The sequence below is a fragment of the Molossus molossus genome, unplaced genomic scaffold, assembly GCF_014108415.1.
Source record: "Molossus molossus isolate mMolMol1 unplaced genomic scaffold, mMolMol1.p scaffold_m16_p_7, whole genome shotgun sequence".
NCBI classification, from domain to species: domain Eukaryota; kingdom Metazoa; phylum Chordata; class Mammalia; order Chiroptera; family Molossidae; genus Molossus; species Molossus molossus.
The window spans coordinates 99,879,017-99,899,053 of NW_023425401.1; the positions used below are offsets into that span (position 1 = coordinate 99,879,017).

General features: G+C 48.7%; 1 protein-coding gene across 1 annotated transcript in view; it reads right to left on the reverse strand.

The window, feature by feature from the left end:
- Positions 1-19,555, reverse strand: part of DGKI (diacylglycerol kinase iota) — a 423,254-nt gene extending 403,699 nt beyond the window's left edge. Inside the window, exon 1 of the mRNA XM_036246751.1 lies at positions 19,158-19,555. Within this exon, the coding sequence (XP_036102644.1) occupies positions 19,158-19,555 (398 nt within the window). The remainder of the gene's footprint in view (positions 1-19,157) is intronic.
- Positions 19,556-20,037: the final 482 nt, after the last annotated feature.

Genomic DNA, 20,037 nt, shown 5'->3' on the forward strand with positions numbered 1-20,037 from the left:
GAGCTGTCGTGAAGAAACGTAATTACCCTGAAAAGGTCACAAGGGCTTCACATTATTCCATGGCAGACACTACCCACGTGGTGGACACCGGCACGGTGGACGTGTTAACAATATTCTGCATTTGCATGTGGCTTTACAACGTACAAAGGGCATACCTCATTCCATTGGGCCTCAGGACCTGCTGTGCAGAAGGCACGCGAGGGTCGGAGAGAGTGAGACCTATCTGAGAATGAGCAAGTGGCACACCAACGAACACACTCACTCACACACACATGCACACACACACCGCCCGCCCACACACACTCGGGAGTAGGCAACACTACTTTCTAACACAGATGGACAGTGACGCATTAACAGACTTGTTTTCTAATTTTATTTATGCCTTTGCCAATCTAGGGCAGTGAGGAGTAAACATTTTTTAATGAAGGGTGTCAGGGGAAAAACAAAAAAAAACCTGCACGCTGCGGTTTTTTCATCTAAAACGAAGCTGGGTTCATCCAGTGTCAGGGAAAGAAATATGACATTTTGCACTTAGAGTTTAGTACACCGAATAGAACTATGGCACTGCTCGGTAGTCTGTGCTATGAATGTAAGTGGATTTGGTTGAAAAGTGCATACAGAGAGTTTTCTTATCTTAATGCTGAAGTGCGTTTGCAGGCTGCATCCCCACATCAGTCAGGTTCTGTGGGCCTGTGGGCCCAAGACTGCTGATCGGTCTGGGTGGCCTCAAACCGAGATCCCCTTCCTTCCTGCATGTGAGTATCGCTTTGATCTCAGTGCTGCTCTCTCTTCTACCCTAGTTTTCTCTAGTTTCCATTTATAAAAGAAAAATGATGACTTTCTAAAATGCAGGATGGGAGCCGGCTCTTGGGCACCGCAACGCAATAGATAAATGCAAGAAATAAGCTCCATGTCTTCCTACCCCTTCAGGGACCAGCCTGAGAACCAGGGGACAGAACTGGTCACACTAACTTCCACCCCAGCGCTGCCCTCCGTTTACTGAAGATCTGGTCTGTAAAGAGCGTGCCCTTTGCCGCCCAAAGCAAGTCTTTCCCGGCTGCGACATTATCGGTATTTCTATCGACTGGTCCCCCCTTCTCTGCTCACGTCTTGGTGTGAGACGGTAGCGCAGGCCTCTGGCCGTGAACACCGTCTAAGCCTCGCAACGACCATTTTCTAATACACTCAGGACACATTTCTTCCATTAATGTGTTCAGTGATTTCTAGGTATTGGAATCTGGAGGGGGAAAAAAAAAGAAGAAAAAACTTCCCACTTCATTAAAAACATTCCAATGGTGTGATATTTTGGGAGTTCCTCCAAGCAGATTAGGGAGAGAGTCTCCAGCTCGGGGCAAGCCACCTCCCCAATTTTTCTTTCAAGGTGCACGCGGAGAACTGAGAGCAATGTCTCCACCTCCGGCATTCGCTGGTGACATCGGCTCTCCCCCCACATCGCACGACTTCATGTGAAACCAGCTGCATGTTCGGACTCTCTTTCCTTACTGTCTTCCCAAATCCCCATGGATTTGTCCTGGAGGCATGAGAGGAGCCACCGGGCCACATGATGCCTCGGGGGGGTGGGGAGAGGGAATGAAGCTCTTGTCCCCTTGCAAGGTTTGGAGGCTGGGCAGGGTGGAGGTGTCACTTCTGCGGTGATAACAGAGGCTCCAGGGGGGGAGTGCAATGGATCCGAGAGAACAAGGTCTTCCCCACCTTGGGTTGGAGCATCACCTCTCCGCCCCAGCCTCCCATGGCTCTCTATGATCTACAAAACCCAAATTCTTCCGATGGCGTTCAAAGGCTTCTGCAGTGAGTACTTAGCATTCCCCGGCCTGATCTCTCACCGCGTATCTCTGGGGTCAAAGCAGAACCGTTCCACAGTCCACGCTGCTGCCCACCCGCCCACGGCCACCACCGTGTCCTTTTCCCAGCAATGGCTGCTGCCTGGATTGGGTTCCGCCCTCGCCCTCCGTATGCCCTGTCGCCTCCTGGAGAAATCCGACCAGTCCTTCGAGGTCCAGGGAAGCGCCTCCCAAAGAGAATTAACCTCGCCGGCCCTCTTTGGGCTCCAACAGCCCCGACGGGGTCACATGCATCACTGTGCTGCTGTTTACCTGTGTGACACTTCCAGTGTCCAGCAGGTACCAAGCACAGAGTCCCCAGCAAAGGTCCTCTGCGCACGGATTTCTAGGGAGTGGAACCTATTCGAAGCCTACTACTCCTTCAAAACATTCAAATGATGGATTTGGGGGGCTGTTCAAAAGAGGTTAGAAGCAAACGGACTGTGTCCCGAAATTCTGTTTCTAGTTTGCCATTTAGAGCTTAGACACGTTTTCTTTGCTGAATCGATGACATGAACGAGTTCGCCTAGCTATCTCCTCTTCCTCCTTCAAGGCACATGTCACCATCGCCTGCTGCAAAAGATCTTCCACGGGGCTCCCCACCCTGTCCCCTGAACACCCCTCTTCTGTATTTATCACTCTGATAGTTGCCGGTCAATTCTTTGCCTCTCCCCCTCACTAGACCATAAATTCTTGATAACAGAAATTGTTATTTCTCTCTTATTTCCAGCCCTTAGCGTGGTATTGGTGTGTAGCAGGCACTCGATATGTTTTCTTCTTTGTTTCTCCAATAAGTTATAAGCAACTGATGTAATGTTAAGGTAGAAATCATCTATTATTCAACTTTGGATTCCTCACCGAGGGCTTGAGATAAGGCTTTGTACATATAACAAATGAGCGTTCCATAACTATTCTTACAAGCTACGTAAGTTTTTATCCAGGGCACTGTTCATACCATAAAACATAAGTGAGAAAAAAAAAAACCAATGGTTCTCTAGCGAGGCCTTTTTTTTCAAGTACATTTTTCCAATTTTCAATATCAAGACTTCAAAGAGAGCGCTCCGTGCATGGGAGAACCTCAGAGACCATCGAGATTCATGTATTTCATTTCACATCTTCTAAAGCTTCTCTCTCCTTCCATATCTCATCATTCTCACAAATTATCTCACTCCCTTCAGCGGATGCGCATTACTTGGGTTATTTTTAGAACACCCTTGTATGCAATGTTGGCAACCAAAAGCACCAGAGAGAAGCCACACAAACACACAAGGATTCTCCTGGGGCGTTGGCTCTGTCCTTGAAGGTGTTTCATAGCTTCCCAAGGTCTTTAGGAACCAGGCGAGCCACGTCAAAGGTTCAAGTCCAGGCATGTACTGCTACACCTCACTGGTAAAGCTACAATACGTATGTATTGAACATGATAGGAAATCGTGTTAAGAATAAAACAGGGAGTAAAATAAGCAGTTTCAGTGCCACAGACACAACCTGATGCTACACATCTCTACCCCACATTTATACCCCGAGTCTTGGACCATGCCCCTGCCCGAATTCCAGGAATCTACTGATGGAGAAGCAGCAATGTCCCTCCCCCACCCTTCACTCCACCCCCTCAAAGCAACTACCACCAGCTGAGCTTGGATGGGAAAATAGCCACTCTACCAAAAAGCTCTGGAACCTGTTCCCTTTGCATACGACTCTGTACACTTGGCGGGGGGGGGGGGGGGGGCTGTCCTTTACAAAAAGGGAAGACAAACTCCTGCTCTTGTCCTTGTGGAAACTAATCACCTCCGTAGTGAGGAGGGGCGAGACCACCAAGAGTGACTGTCCCCTTCTCCCCATCTACGATGCTCTCTCGTTCCTAGTTGTACCTCTAACGTGTAACTTCTTAATTAGGGAAGTAGACTTCTTAGCTCAGGAACTGTATCATCCAAGGCTGTCATTCAAGGATGACTGGCTAGAGGTTTCTGTGGGTCTGATAAATTGGTATCAGGACACGAATCCCTCGATGCAGTCCTTTTCAACAGTACTTTCTGCAGTAATGGGAATGTTCTCTGTGATGTCCAGTAGATGGTGGCTACTAGCTACACTAGGCTGTTAAGCACTTAATGTGTGGTTGGTGTGGCTGAGCAACTGGACCTCACGTTTAATGTACTTAGTTCACTTTGATAGGCACACACGGCTGGTGTCTACAGTACTGAACAGCACAGCCCTAGTACCCGAAACAGTGAAACGCTATCCTCTGGACAAAATAAGTGATCTTCTTGGTCACCGAGTATTAGGTTTACCAAGTATAGATGGTTTCTTTACCAGCTCTGCGTCAACTCACTAAAGGGAAGTTCACCAAAACCTCTCGGACAGGTTCAGCCAGTTTTAGAAGAGTTGGCCACAGGCATGTCTGTCCCCGCAGCAGGGTCAAGGGGAGGGTGGTACAAGCCTAAGTCTGAAAACCAGAGATAATGGTAAACGGCCATTCAGAGAGAGCTTACCCTTTCTTACTTAGGAAAGAAGAGAGAACAGGAGGGAGGGAGGAAGGGTTGGAGAAAGGGAGGGAGGAAGGGAGTGGGCAGGAAGAAATCTGGAATATTCTAGAAGCGTTTGGTGTCTGAAATCAATATGAAACATGCCAAATAAACAGCCCAACTTAAATGACAAATCTTAAGTGAAATGGCTGCAACCTAAGCAGAACTTTGGAAATGCCATCAGCAATTTGTTGAATTGGCAGTCTGGAAACTTGGCTTTGGGATGGGTTTTACAGCAATTGGCCTGCACCCATGCTCGTCCATACAGTCATGGCAACCAAAGGCCACAGCCAGGGGACTAAGTCCCACAGAGTCCTGCCTACACCTGTGCCCGCTGAGCACCCAGAGGAGGGGCAGGTTGACTGAAATCCGGCCTTGGTGACACTCACCCACGTGCTAGATCCCGGTTTGGGGGCTGACGGAACTCAGAGGTACGGGAGGATTTCTGTTCATTGGTCCCCCCAGACTTGGACCCTGTTTCTAAGTCAAAAATGCCATATACGCTAGTGGTGGCCCTGGACCAACACTTAGTATAGTGTTAGATTCTTGTGCTGAAGGCCACAGGCAAACCAGCATGATGTCACATTAGGGACAGCCAGAAAAGTGAAGGAGACTAAATATCCCCTTCAGACAAGGGCTAAGTGAAGAATGGAAAAGGGACGTGTTCTGTCTAAAGAAACGACCTGACTGCAAACATCTGAAGACCTATCACATGGGGAGAGGAGGGGGGTTGCCCGGACTAGTCCCCAGAAGTAAAAGGTAACAGCAGTAGGTACAAAACAAAGGAGTCGGTTCTGGACCCGACATGCAGGCTGCATGCTACAATGGGGGGAAACGTGCAGGCTTTGGGGGACTTGGGACTGAATCTGAACGCCGACTCCATCAATTAGCAGCTCTTTGACTTGAAGCATATGATTTCCCCTCTGTGAGATTCTGTTTCCTCATCTGTAACATAGAAATAATTAACTCAGAGGGTCGTGGTAATTAAATAAGAGAACCAACAAGGAGACACAAAGTACTGATGCCCAATATCCATTAAACGACACTTGCATCTTCCTGGAACAAGAACTTTCGCACAATTAGACCTGACCCATCAGACCTGACCCATCAGACCTGACCTGACCCATCCCCCTCAGGCAGCGAGAACTCCCAGCCTGGAGACATGCACCAGCAGAGGCTGGTGGACCATTTGCCAATGATGTTTCATGAAATTAGGTTTTTTGTTGTTCTAAGCAACAGAAACCAGCGCTGGTTCACTTGAACAAAAAGGAAGTTTATGGGGAAGATATTGGGTGGTGCACAATTCAACAGAAAAGACAGGAACCAAGATAACGGCAACTGTCCTACCAGGGCCCTGCTAACGAATAGGAACAGGCTGGCACTCCCTTTGACAGTCCTCTCAGAGGCCAAATCCAGCCCGGCCAGTGTGGCTCAGTGGTTGAGCACAGACCCATGCTCCAAAAGGTCACCAGTTCAATTCCCGATCAGGGCACATGCCCAGGTTGTGGGCCCAATCCCCAGTGGGGGGCATGCAGGAGGCGGCCAATCGATGTTCTCTCTCATCGATGTTTCTCTCTCTCTCTCTCCCTCCCCCCCTTTCTCTCTCTCTCTAAAAAATCAATAAAGAAAACAAAATGTTTTTAATGTATGTAAAGCACTTAGCAGAGCTCCTGGCACGTATAGTAAGGCCTCAAGAAATGTTAGTTATTATTATTAACATCACTATCAACGATGCTGAAGGTACACCACTGAGCAGGTCCCAGACAAGCTTCTCCCGAGAGACACTGAGTATCTTGCTCCTCTGTAGTTTCGGGCCAGGCCAGGAAGTCGACAGTTTTAGTCCTGCCCAGCCCTCTTGACTTGATTTCCCCATGTAGATAATGGGCTCCTGTAGCACCAGGCTGCTCCAGCAAAGCTGCTCTGAGTCAAGGTAGAAAGTGCACAAGGAAATCTCTGAGAAGCACTAATTGCTGGAGAGATGCTAAAAACAACTGTACTAATGAGCCCAACACCACAGTGGGAATAACCGCTCGCCATTTGTGAATTCATCCATGTATTGCTTCTTCCGAACATTACTTCCAGTTCCTGGAAGAGGTACTTTGCCATCAATGGGAGGGCAATTTACTGGAAGTTAAAGACCAGCTTCCAAGCTTCCCATCTGCTTCCGGAAAGAGGTCCTTTCTCTCAAATGGCTTGGGAGGAGGACTTGGGGAGGTTTGTGCAATGCACTCTTCGAAAACGACAAAGTGTGCTCTCTTAACAACTCCCATGAAGCAGTGCTCTGAAGAAAATAGATTTGTCTGGGTACACTAAGCTTCACAACAGCTTGTGTAAGCTGGAACAGAGATGGCGGAAATGCCTTCAAAGGTAGGACCGTGGGCTTCCCCACACAGATCATGCAGCCTTCAAAATTAATGACAGTGCATCTGGCCGGTGTGGCTCAGTGGTTGAGCGTCGACCCATGCACCAAGAGGCTGCTGGTTCGATTCCCGGTCAGGGCACATGCCCAGTGGGGTCATGCAAGGGGCAGCCAATCAATGTTCTCTCTTACCGATGCTTCTATCTCTCTCTCCCTCTCCCTTCCTCTCTCTCTAAATTCAATAAAGAAAAAAAAATTTTTTTTAAATTAATGACAGTGCAATCAGAAAAACAGATCACCCAACAGCTCCCCTTTTAAACGCATACTTATAGGGGTATTACTTACATGTCTTCCCCTATACTCATACCTTTTTCCGTGATAAAACTGAACTCCAGGACTTATGCTAGCCTTGTACAGAATTTGCTCTTATCTTTATTTTTCATTTTAATCCTTACTTGAGAACATGCTTAAAGAGATGGATGAAAGAGAAACATCAATTGGTTGCCTTTTATACATGCTCCAACTAGGGATCAAACTCCCAACCCAGGCACATGCCCTGACTGGGAATCGAACTGGCAATCTATTGGTGCACAGGATGATGCTCAACCAATTGAGCCACACGGCCGGGCTGTGTTCATTTTGAAGAGCCTTCCGTCACCAGCAAAATCTCAATACAATGAAATCATGGCCACGATCCAAATCCTTGGTTTCAACCAGATTTTGCTCTATACCATATTACTTCAAACCCTGAGGATTCTATATTATCCAGAGTCATCCATTGAGATGTTCTCAGTTCATGTCAACTGTGGCCTCCAAAACGTCCCTGTTCAGATTTTCTGGGGCTATTTCCAAATCCTTAAAACTGCAAGTAGCCTGTGCGTGTTGCTCACTCTTAGTCGCAGAACACAGGAGTTTGGTTATTCGGTGATCAGTTATACTGAATTTTCTCCATATGGTCGACAAATGTCGAGGCGCCTATTCCTTCCCCTGGAATCACCGAGCACGTGCTAGAAGGGGACGGGACGGCAGCCGCTGGAAAATGAAATGCTATTCTTGGAATACCTATGTGATTATTTGAACTGAATCTCCTTTACAATGAAATGGCTGCTGCTTAGCAACTAACGCGAAGGAAGAGCCTACACATCTCCCCATCTCCTTTTTCCCCTCGTGGAAGGAGTATCAACATACGCGACTCTGTGGTTTCCTGTTGTCACCCAGAAACGAGAAGACTAAGATGACCTTGGGGTCGTCCTCTCTGTCAGTGCACTATGGATCTGGTAGGCCAGCCAGCAATTGATTCCAACTTTGTCTGGTACTGATTAACAGCTGAGATAAAATCAAGTAAATAAAATTAACGAAAGGGAAATGCTGCTAATTATCTTCCCACAGCGCCCTCCGTGAAAGCAATATCCTAGAGTGAAAAGAACATGGGCCCGGCCGGTTTGGATCAGTTGTTGAGCGTTGACCCCTGCACCAAGAGGTCGCTGGTTCGATTCCTGATCAGGGCACATGCCTGGGTTGTGGGCTTGATCCCCAGTGGGGGGCGTGCAGGAGGCGGCCAATCGATGTTCTGTCTCATCGATGTTTCTCTCTCTCTCTACTTCTCCCTTCCTCTCTCTCTAAAATCAATAAAGAAAAAAAAAAAACTAAAAAAAAAAAAAAAGAACATGGGACTTCAGATCCCACCACTATGGGGCTCTAATCCTGGCAGCCCCTTCCTGGCCCTGGTTTTGGGAACGTCCCCGAGGGGATAAGCCTGTCCCCAGAACTGTACGGTGGCTACAGAAACAATACCTTCTCTACCTGTTGCCCGAGATTGTTGTGATGGTAAAATCAGATCAATTATGTGAAAGCAGTTTATAAGTGGTAGAGTCCTAAAAGCACCACACATATTTTTATTATAAGTACCTAAATTTAGTCAGTAATAACAGTTTAAGAAATCTCCATAAATTTGTCTCTTTTTTTAAAAAAAAAATCCCCTGGAGTTTGTTATAATTCCACACTGGCTCCCAGAGAGCTTCTGTTTTCATCTTTAAATAGCTTTGACGTTTATTTTTGAGCTCGAAATTTATTTAGCTAAGAAATTCTGAAGGCTTTCTTCAAACGTGAAAGAGTGACTCAGGTTTCTTTTTAATGGTCCTTCGGAACTTTCTAGGTGTCCACAACTGCACACATGAATATTGTGAATTCTGAAGGATGTTCTTATGGAAAAACTTACATTGCAAGTCCTTGCAGCCTGAATAGACTCTCCAATTAAAGGTGAATGCCAACTCTTTGGAGAATATTTTTTAAAGCAAATGGTATTTATTTTGCCCTTTCAACCACATAGAGTACACATTAATTGGTCCTTACTTCTTTTTTGTTATTAATCCTCACCCAGGGATATTTTTCTGTTGATTTTTTAGAGAGAGTGGAAGGGAGGGAGGGAGAGAGAGAGAAAAAAATAGCTATGTGAGAGAGCACATCAACTGGTTGCCTCCTACACGACCTAGACCTGGTCGGGGATCGAACCTGCAACCCAGGTATGTTCCCATGACCAGAATTGACAGGAATCGGACCCAAGACCCTTCAGTCCGCGAGCTGACGCTCTAACCACTGAGAACACCGACCAGGGCAGGTCCTAACTTCTTCACTGGCCCCCAAGCCATTGTACCGTTACCCACACTCTCCTCGGGTTCCACCCTGATTACAACAAATCACAAGGTCTGGGACTGGAGGCAGAATTGGAAGGGGGCAGTCCCAGCCCAGCATCCCTGCAAATCACGTCCTGGCCCCAGGAAACTGGGTTCATTCCACCGTCTCACACAGTGGAAAACCCGTGTAGTCTCAACAAGGAAGGCTCCACCTCGGCCTCCCTCCCATGGCCAGGGCACCGCGGTTCACAGCGCTAAGTCTATCCCTGGACGGGAAAAGAATTCTCATCCTCTTAGTCAGTCCACCTCTGCGAAGCCTTTCTCCACGTCCTGTGCCAGGACGGGCTGGGCCCATCAAGATGAAATGCAAGGGTCTCTCCTCTCAAGGGCTTTGGGTCTCATGAACCACCAGACGGTGAAAACATGGCTAGTTGCCCCCAGAAAATGGGAAAGAGTGACAAGCCCTAAAGAGGGCAATGACCGAATACAGACGCAGACCTCAGCCCTGCCATTTCGCTTGTTTTGTGGCGTCGGGCAAGTGGCTTAAACTCTAAGCCTCGATGTCCTTCTCTGTGAACGGGCACAGTGAGTGTCCCTGCTTCCTGGAGGGTTAGGTTAGCAGCTCCCAGCACAGAGTCCTCATTTCATAAGATCGGTCCCTTACAATGACTGACATTAACAAGTAGGTCGGTAAGTAAATTAACATTTGCCATCTGAACTGGAACCTGGAAAGGCTGTTTTTCTTCCCTTAGCTACACTTTATAAAAACTCAGAAAGTACATAGGCTGCCTTGGCTGCCTCGGGGGATGGTTTATCAGAGGCCACCGAGAGGAGACCAGAGACATCTGTCGCTTCTTGGCCACTGTGAGAGCAGGCAGGGCGCGCCGGAAGGCTAGGGGCCCCGCGGGTGTTCGCTCCCCCAGGGAACAGCACACTGGGCAGCTTCTGGGGTTCAAGGTCTTTCTACTTCCTGTCTAAGTTTAGATGCTGAAAACAGGGCTTCAAGTAGAGAAACAGAACTGTGCTCCAGTTCCGTCTTGGCACCGAGGGGCCAACTTCAAAGGAAGAAGCTGTTTCCGATCAGGCTCTCTTGCCCGGCTGGCATGGCTCAGGGCATTGAGTGTCCTCCCATGGACAGAGAGGCCCTGGTTCCAGCCCCGGTCAGGGTACATGCCCGGGTTGTGGGCTCGATCCCCAGTAGGGGGCATGCGGGAGGCAGCCTGTGGATGTTTCTCTCTCATGGATGTTTCTATCTCTCTCTCCCTTCCTCTCTCTCTAAAATCAATACAGACAAATATATATATTTTTTAAATCAGGCTCTCTTCTCAAAAACCTCTCCAGGGAATGCTCTCTAAATGAGAGAAAGGGCCTCCAACCCTGTCACACACAGAAGGATGGCGATGAGAACTCCGTCCCTTGGGTTCATCTCAAAGTGATACACCCTGTGCCACTGCTTGTACATATGTAAAGCTTTTTTTCATCTTTAAACAAATCACTTTCAAGGTTTGTTAAACAAAAATTTATTTTTCCATGGAATTTTAACATCTTTCTCAGAGACCCAGAGGAATGACACAGTTTTTTCAACGTACCGTGAGCCTTTCACGAGACTCTATTTTCTGGTTATTTCCTGAAAATCTGGATGACACCCCAAAGCAACCAAGCTGATTTTTCTGTGCCTTTTGAAGAAGAAAAACAGATTTCCTTCCTCAACACTTCATCGTCCTGAGCCAGTTTTATTTGCTCAACAAATATTTAATAATCACCTAAAATTTAAAAGTAAATAACAAACTCTGTGGCTTGGCCTAGTTGAGATAACTAATAGAATATCCCAGAAGGCTGAGCCTTCCATTTCTGAAATAACCCAGGACAGGTAGCATCTGGGAAGCTTTTATCTCTGACTGCCAGGGCACAGCAGCCGGCCATTGTCTGCGTGTACAAAGCAAACAGCAGCAGCCAGGCCAGAAGAGAAATAACCTCTGTCCTGGAGTCCCTGGTGACAACTCTATTTCTAGTACCTCTGTCTTTATCTACTTATCGGTTCCTGACACTGCAAAGCTCTGAGACCCTTGTTACCCAACCCTCCAAGGCTGGCTTCCTGCTCCCAGCTGACCAGCTGGGCATGTTTCAGCTGCCCCCCGATTGCCCTGCACCGTGACCAGGCCTGTCTTCACTGACCTTGGCCCTCTGCCTGCTCCGACGCCCAGAGCACTCAGAAGAAGCTTTCTTCTCTCCACATCCTCTAGTAATAGTGACCTTTTTTTTTTAATAAGTTGTGAAAAGTACCTCTAGGCATGCCAAAGCCAATCAATTAACTTTCCTAAGTGTATATCTCATTTTCATATTATCTGAATAATTTTATCACTAGCTACCGACATTTGACCAATGCTCAACATTTTGAAGAAAAATCAAATCTGCACCTTAATTGAACTTAAGTATAGATGATATCACTCTAACAAACACACTCATGGCACTTACTCTGTGACAGGGAGCATTAAAAGTGTCAACCCTACAAGATGAGTCCTACTATCATTACCACTTTCTAGATGGGGAAGCTAAGGCACAGAGAGGTTAAGTCACTTGCCCAAGGTCACACAGCAGGCAGAAGTGGCAAATTAAACCCAGGCAGTAGGGTTCCAGAGCCGTGGCTCTTAACCAGCCTGTCTCTCATGTGATTGAAAAGAATGAGATTTCAATGCAGTTGAATTATTATTATTTTAAGCTTTGAATGTCTGCCCTTTTTTTATTTCAAATATGTTTTTATTTATTTATTTAGGGAGAGAGACAGAAACATCCATGTGAGAGAGAAAATTGATTGGCCGCCTCCTGCACGCCCCCTACTGGGGATCAAGCCCATAACCCGGGCATGGAACCTGACCAGGAACAGAACTGGAACCTCTCCGTCCACGGGAGGACGCCCAGTCCACTGGGCCACAGTGGCTTTGCTGTATGCCCCCTCTTCCAACAAAAGTCATTCCATTAATATTACAGCTTAACTCAAACGGGTTCCTTATTAAAGCATTACTGATGAACCTGAAAATCTTCGGGCAACTCCACTTGAGCAAATACATGAAGGCCAGACACAAGCACTAGGTATGTCCCTGTAAAAGAGCTACTGCCTTTAACGAACAGTAACTGCTCCATTTCAACGGCTCACAAAAGCTCAGGGCAGGAAGGAAAGACCCTTAAATTTCACCTGCCAAGGCCCTTCTTCCCACCTCTACCCAACTACACCCCTCCCTTCAGCCAGTAAACACACTCTGGATGATTTGTTTTCTCTAAAATCACCCAAGCAGCATTCATGTCCCTTCTCTTCGAACACATGGCTGTCGGGAAACTCACCAGCCCTCCTTCAAGTGCTTTATGCGTTACGTGAATAAATAGTAGCCGCCACTTGTTCCAAGACTTTCTAAAAACAAAACAAAACAAAGGCTTAGAGTCACTCACTCAACCAAAGAATTCTTCCTAAAATAACTTTTCCACCAACGTCAATCAGGTGAGTTGGAGGGAGAACAAGTGAAGTAGCACAGAACAGAGGCTGCTGGGGTCCCCCCGAGCTGACCTGGACCACAGTCAGGACAGATGCCAGGAACGCGGGGCAACCGTCTTTCTGCATCTCTACGTTCTAATCATAGGACGACGAAAAGTCAACAGAAGATTCCCTGAGGAGAAAATCAATGATGCCCCTTGGAAAGGGATGAGACAGACAGAAAGAGAGCCGGAGAGCTAATTAGTGTTACTCAGAAGGCAAATTAAGGCCTTTTCTTTGACAAGCTGCAAATAGATGTTTAAGTAGGAGCTTCTGCCATCCCTCTCCAGCCTCAAACAGCTGGCCAACTGGCGGGAGCAGGTACTCACGCAGGAGACTGTAGAGAGACACAGTCCTGGGCTGTTGGACAAAGTCTAAATGAGAAAAAGGCAGAAGGCAGGGAAAACCACAATTGAGATGGACAGGGAATGGATCCCACTAGTAGTTTATTTAAAGGAGGCAATTAAACTCATTCATTCAATGAATTTTCATCCAACACCTGCTGGGCAATAAGAACAGGATTCAGCGACTCAAATGATAAGGTGTAATTTCTGTCTTCAAAGGAGCTACCAACTCAGCAGGGAATAATAATACTTACAAAAGTTCACTCTACCCAAGGCACTGCGCTGAGTCCTTTACTAATTCTCCTAACAAACCTCTCCTAACAAATACAGGTAAGTATTACTAACCCCCCATTTTCTAACATGCTGAGCCTCCAGTGAGGTACATGATATGCCCAAGATCAACTAGAAGGTACCAGGTTCAAACTCTAGTTTAATTCCCAGAACAGGACATTCCAACTGAGTCTTAACACAGCTGTTTGAAAGCACCCTCTGAGGATTGGGGAGGATCAAACACCTGTCACAAAAAGTGGACACTTCTGAGCTCAATCCTAAAGAGGACTTTGCCTGGAGAACAAGCCAGAGATGAACTGTGGAAGAACTATGTGCAAATAGACCTAATCTGGTGTTTTTCTTTCTTTTTTTTTTTTAATTTTTTTTTTCTTTATTGATTTTAGAGAGGAAAGGAGAGGGAGAGAGAGAGAAAGAAACATTGATGAGAGAGAACATCAATTGGCAACTTCCTGCATGCCCCCCACTGAGGATTTGGCCCACAACCTGGGCACGTGCCCTGACCGGGAATTGAACCAGCGGCCTCTTGGTGCATGGGTCGATACTCAACCACTGAGCCACACCGGCTGGGCTGTTCTATTTCTTTAAAATTCTTGTGCATTGCATTGGTTTGTTGTGCCATGTGAGAGGCTTAACATACCAACCAGTTCAAACAATTGCAAGAGTCAAACAGCTCCAACCCATTCAAGCAATTTGAAATTAGTCTATTATTCGAGTTATTTCAAGCAAATTAAATTTCAAAGAAAAAAAAAAAAAAAAGCCTAACGTTAGATTCTGTTTCTCTCCTTACCTTCCTCCTTCAGTTAGCTACTGTAAGAAAAGCTCACACATTGTCTTTGAATTGTGGTAACTATTATCCTAAAACTGCAATTATAGGATCTCAGAAAAAATAATTAGGATCAGTGTGACCAATGCAAACTCGTGTAAGAAAGCAAATGTCATAGCGAACATGTAGGCAACGGTCCTTCCAGATGCTTCTCGTGGCCAAGTGAATGCCTTAGCCCACTTCAAGGTCACTCAGGGCTGAACAGGGAATGTGTGGCCCCGATGCCAGCCCAGAAGGCCTTGGGTGGTGCAGCCGGCCTGGGCCCTCACTAGGAGTCTTCATTTCCTCAAATCAGGAAGCGAAGTGTTCCAAAAAGCTTGCTCTCGTCTGAATTACTCTGGCACCACACAGCAGTGAAGAACTGAACACCATCGAAACTCCCTTCCACTTCTCCATCCCCTGAGGCCACAGGACCCAATGCTGTCCAACTTCCACGTAAAAATTAAGCCTCTAAAAGATCAATTAGAGCAGATTAAGTCGTCCGGACAGTGAGCGGTTCAAGTGCAATCTCGCCTGGTGCGTGTCCTGATAGAGGAACTCTACTGTCGGCCAAGTCCTAAGTAATTATGAAGGTAGGAGACCTTACATTAGAACCAAGGTTTTCATCTGGTCCTGAAAGCTAAATAGCAGATCAAAACCTAAAATAAATAAAATGGATTTCCAATGGAGGATGCTGTATACTTACATGCAAAAGAAAACTTCCCCTGCGCACTATTGACTTCCATGCAAGGAAGAACAATGTCTGTGCCCGCCTGATGGCTTTCAACATCCCAGCTGTCTTCCTTATAATCACACACACTTGCTTTGCAGAACAAAACCCAAAATGGAAATACTACGTTCTTACCATTAACCTATAAAGAATAGATCCTTTGTGCCTCGTTGACTAATCTGAGAAGGCTAATGCTCCTTGCTGCTATTTTTATCGCCTACCAAAAACTCCCGTTAAGGATGGTCTGGTCTCCCCATCCTGGTTGATAAGTAGAGACACAGAAACACAGGCTCCAACATCTTGTAAGTAATGGTAACTGCCCTGCCCTCCTTCAAACAAAACCCCACTCCATTTCCTCTGTGCTGCTCCTGGAGGAACAGACAGGCTGGCTCTTCGCTGGGTCTAGGTTCACCTACAGGACACCTGTGTGATTTTCATTAAAAGACAGATAAAACTCTAAGATGGGTATCTTCATAGAGATGGCAGGTGTCATGGAGGTGGTTTTGTTGTCAGCAGCAAAACCAATCTATTTTCTGGTGATCAGGAATTTATATTCCTTTTCATCTCTGAAATGGCAGAGGGGTTCCTTAAGATTAGACAGCCAAAGGGGCACAGACCAAAGAAAAAAGTATACAAGCTATCATATATAATGATCTGTGGTATATCACAGAAGAATGTGTATACCACACCGCGCACACACAAGCATACCCGTGCGCACGCACGGAGAGGGTCCAAACCAGAAATGAGTGTTCAGGAAAGCATGGTGTGGTCTAAAAAGAAAGTCATTTAGAGTCAGACTTGGGTTTAAAGTTTAAAGTCGGATCTGAGTTTCAAGTCCGCCTCCTGCCCAAGCTCTAAGCCTCAGGTTCGCTGTCTGCAGAACAGAGACAACCAGGAGCACAGCACAGAGCAGTCGTGAAGAGTGGAGACGGCAGGACACACAGAAATACTTAGCACACTGCTTGGTCCACAGAAGCCCACAAACATCAGTTAGCCCCCCACCCCCACCCCGTGTGTCTCTGAAATAATATTTTTTTTAAATATTACTGACTTAAATGGGAATTCTTAGAGCAGCTTTTTAAAAACCCCACACCTCTGTATCAGTTGCAGCACCGTAATTTGCAAAGAGAAAGGAAGTAGTAATTTTAAGAGAAAAGTGCCAGCCTGCTTGCACTGCCTTCTAAACCTTCGACTCTCCAGTCTACAGAGACTATTTGCTCCAGGGGAGCAGAACCTGAAATAAAGGAAAAAAATTCTCATGGGAAAAATGGTTCCCAAAGAGCCAAGACAGAAAGGATAATGAGGGGAAATCGAGGGGTAGATGTAAAGGGGTTTATTTCACTTAACAAAGTAAAAGTCGAGCAAAATGAATAATCTGCCTCCAGAAACGTTTATTTAAAGGCTTTTTGTAAAGGGCTCTGGTTCCTAAAAAGACAGGAGTCACTGCATATGCCCACCCACTCCTCATTTATTTTTAAACCCTAGATTATATGTTCCTTAGCAACAGAAGGAGCAGATGAGACCCCCTACACACACGCACACGCACACCCTCTCCCAAAGCCCCCTTCTTTCCTGTCAAGTGTCATTCTGCAAATACCCATATTCTTCAAAAGATATTTTTGACCCACCTGCAAGTCTCCTCTTTCCCACCTTAAATGATCCCCCTGACACGAGCAGCCGTACTTCACACTCTTACTGAACCCTTTCGCCTAAACTTCATTCTGGGAGGTCTTGCTAATACCCCTCCATTCTCCCCCACCGGTCGCTGTCCTCAGGTGCCCCCGGAGGGAGGTGGTATTCCTCACTGAGGAGCTGAGACCCAACTCCAGCCGAAGCTGCTCTTTCTTTACTGGCCATTCATTAACCTCCCAGTGAAATCATCTGACCCAGCCCCCTCTAAGGCCTGCACAGGGGCTGCCATGGCAAGTGGGCAGGCCACTGACCATGACTCTAAAAATAATGACAATAATGAAAATGAGGACACTCTCCAGGTTACCCGGGACAAACACGTGCCAGATGAAATCACCCACCTCTCTGCTGTCTTTGCCCTGACTTTGGGACTGCCTGGCTTTGTTTGGCTGGGCACAATTGAAGAGTTCAAAGATCAATTGTTTAGCCTTTGGGGAAAACTAGGGCAGCGATACTCAGATGTCAGTGCACTGATACACTACCGGAGGAGCCCATTAAAAATTCCCATGCACGGAGGGGTTGATTTTGGAAGTCTGGGCCGGTGGGTGTTTTTCACAAGCCCCCTGAGGTGGCTCTGCTGCAGGTGGGTTGCTGAACTGGAAACCTGACAGCCTCGTTTTAAAGGAAATGTTCACGAAGTAGGAGCTATTTTCTATAGGTGGTTCTATCCTCCATAGGAAAAACGCTGTGTCTGGGTCTATGTCTATGTTTGTGTGTGTGCACACTTACATATACAAATGTGACCGTGTGATCCTGTAAGCCATGGCCCAGCACAGTACCCGTTCCCAGGACAGACCCTCAGAGGAGGACCCCTGCCAAGAGGCTGGCTGGAATGACTTCCCTTGTGAACTCAGGCTTTGTTGCCCTACCCGGCGAGGAGTCTGATGGAAACCAGCATCACAGACCCTCCATGTGCGTTACCCCCTGCCTTCCAAATCCCAGTTCCTAAATAGGCTGAATGTTGTCCCTGTTCCCCACAGGGCCACCAGGCCATCAAAACTAGGGAGCAGAACTGCCTGTGTCCCGACATTTCTCCAGAGAGCTACTCCACTCTCTACCACCTGTCTAATTTTAGAAACCAAAAATATAAAGAGAAAGATCCATGAGGTCCTGATCTACGTGAGTAACTAAAAGAGCAAGTCGGATGGGAAACTACCTCAATGCACAGTGAACAGAAGGCACTCGAGGGGTGTGGGGGCAACGGCCTTGCCAGGAAGACCCTTTCAGAGGCCTCAGAAGCCATCACTTCAACATGGAGCCCAGACCCTAGCGACAGAGGCCTCCAGACCAGGCAGTGCCTATGGGGATCCCAGTGATTCACACACAGAGCCCATAAATGCAACACACAACCTCACGAGCCCACACACCTCTATCATCTGCTCTTGCTTACATAACAGTACACAGTGTGACAGGCTTGATACTTTGTGGGGGTTTCTGGAAAGGACCGCTACCTCAAAAGGAGTAAGGTCAAGAGAATGCTTTTCCTGACCCCTTTTCAAGATATGCTGCAAGCCCTAGCAAGTGCAAATCTTTGAAATTCTGTGCTTATCATCTTGAGTTTTAAAAATTAACAAGCAGTAGGGCAGTCTCTGAAACCCTCCAAACCTCTCAATATCTGTATTCCTGCGGGGGGGGGGGGGGGGGAACCTACTGAATCCTCATTTCTCATTTCTGGATCCTGACACAATTAGTGGTGGCCATTCATCCCACACTGCCCTTGTCTCGCAAGTACACCCATCCTCAGAGCAAGCACTGTCCCATTCTCCACCTCGGCCCTAGCCTGCCAGTGGGCTGCCAAGTCCTCCTTCTGGGCACACTGAGCAGAGAGGGAGGGAGCATGGGCGCTGTAACCCCATAACCAGCTGCGTATCTACAGAGAGCCACGTCCACTCTCCCTTAATGGGGGATTTCCAGGCAGGTCCAACTTTCAGAAGGATTTCTCCTCGGTGAAAAGCATTCTTCCCTACCCCGGGAGATCTCAACGATCAAGTTCGTGCCAAAGGTTCATCCAGCAAAATGTGGAAGGTAGGGGGAGTGGTTGAAGATGACACCGCTTAGGGACAACTTTGAGGACTTCTCTCAAGGAAACCAGGCGTCTCTGTGGGTGCGCCACCCTCCCACGCGCGCGCGTTCTTGTCGTTGTTATGACCTCAGGAACCCAGGCTTCTCTCCTGTCACAGGGGGGAGCAGACAGTAGCTTTCCTCCAGCCCAAAAGGATGGGATGACAAGAGAACACATCTCCGGGAGGGGGAGGGGGAGGGGACGAATTAGGGGGGTGGGGAGGGGGGAGAGGGGGAGAGGGGGGTGAGAAAAGGAGAGCGCGCGCGCGCCAGGTGCCCAACTTCGTGGCCGCGCCCCTCGGAGGGCGCAGAGCGGGTCCCACGCCCCGGCGCACCTGGCTGCCGCCGGCTCCCGCGCCTACCTGTAAGAGACCTGCTTCCGGAAAGTTAAGTTCCTCAGCTTCTCCTCCAGCGCCTCGTCCTTCTCCTTCGGGCCGGCGGCCGCGGGCTCCTCCAGGGCAGCGGCCCCCGCCACCGCCGCTGCGCCCGCGCCCCGCGGGTCCGCGCCGCCCTCGGCGCCCAGGCAGCAGCTCCCGGCGCTGCCGCTGCTGCTGCTGCCGCCCGTCGCCCCCTTCTCCTCTCCCGCCGAGGAGCTGGGGTTCATGGCGACCGCTCCGGCGGCCGCGGAGGGAGGCGAGGCGGCGCTGCTGCAGAGGCCGGGCCGGGGGACGGCGCTGGCGGCCGCCGCGGCGGGAGAGCGAGCAGGTCCGCGCGCCGCTGGCAGGGGCGGCAAATGGCAGCCCCTTCCCGCAGCATCCATCCGCGGCTGCACCGCACCGGAGCATTGTGGGAAACTCCGTGCCTCCACTCCCCCTCCCCGACCAATCAGAGGCCTCCTCCCTCCGCCTCCGGCGCCCTCCCCGGGCAAACCCGCGCCCTCCGGCCCCGCTGGCCTTTCCTAAATCGGGAGCACCGGCCGGGGCTGAACTTGAACTCTGCCCCGAGGCTCCGGCTGCGGGAGCGGGCGGGAGGAGACGCGGAGGGCGCGGGGCGCGGACGCGGGCGGCCGAGAGGACAGCGCCCGAGGGGAACTCCGGGGAAAGCGTGCGGCGCCCCGGGTGCTGCGCCGGCAGCCGGGACCCGGACGGGCGAGCGGCCCGGCCCCAGCCCTCGGCCAGCGAGCGGCAGCGCCCACCCGGCCCCGGTGGCCGCGAGCCCGAGGCCCGAGGCAGCATCCTGTCCGCCACCGCTCTCCCGAGCCAGGTACCAGCCACGCCAGGCAGGACGCCTTTGGGGGACAGG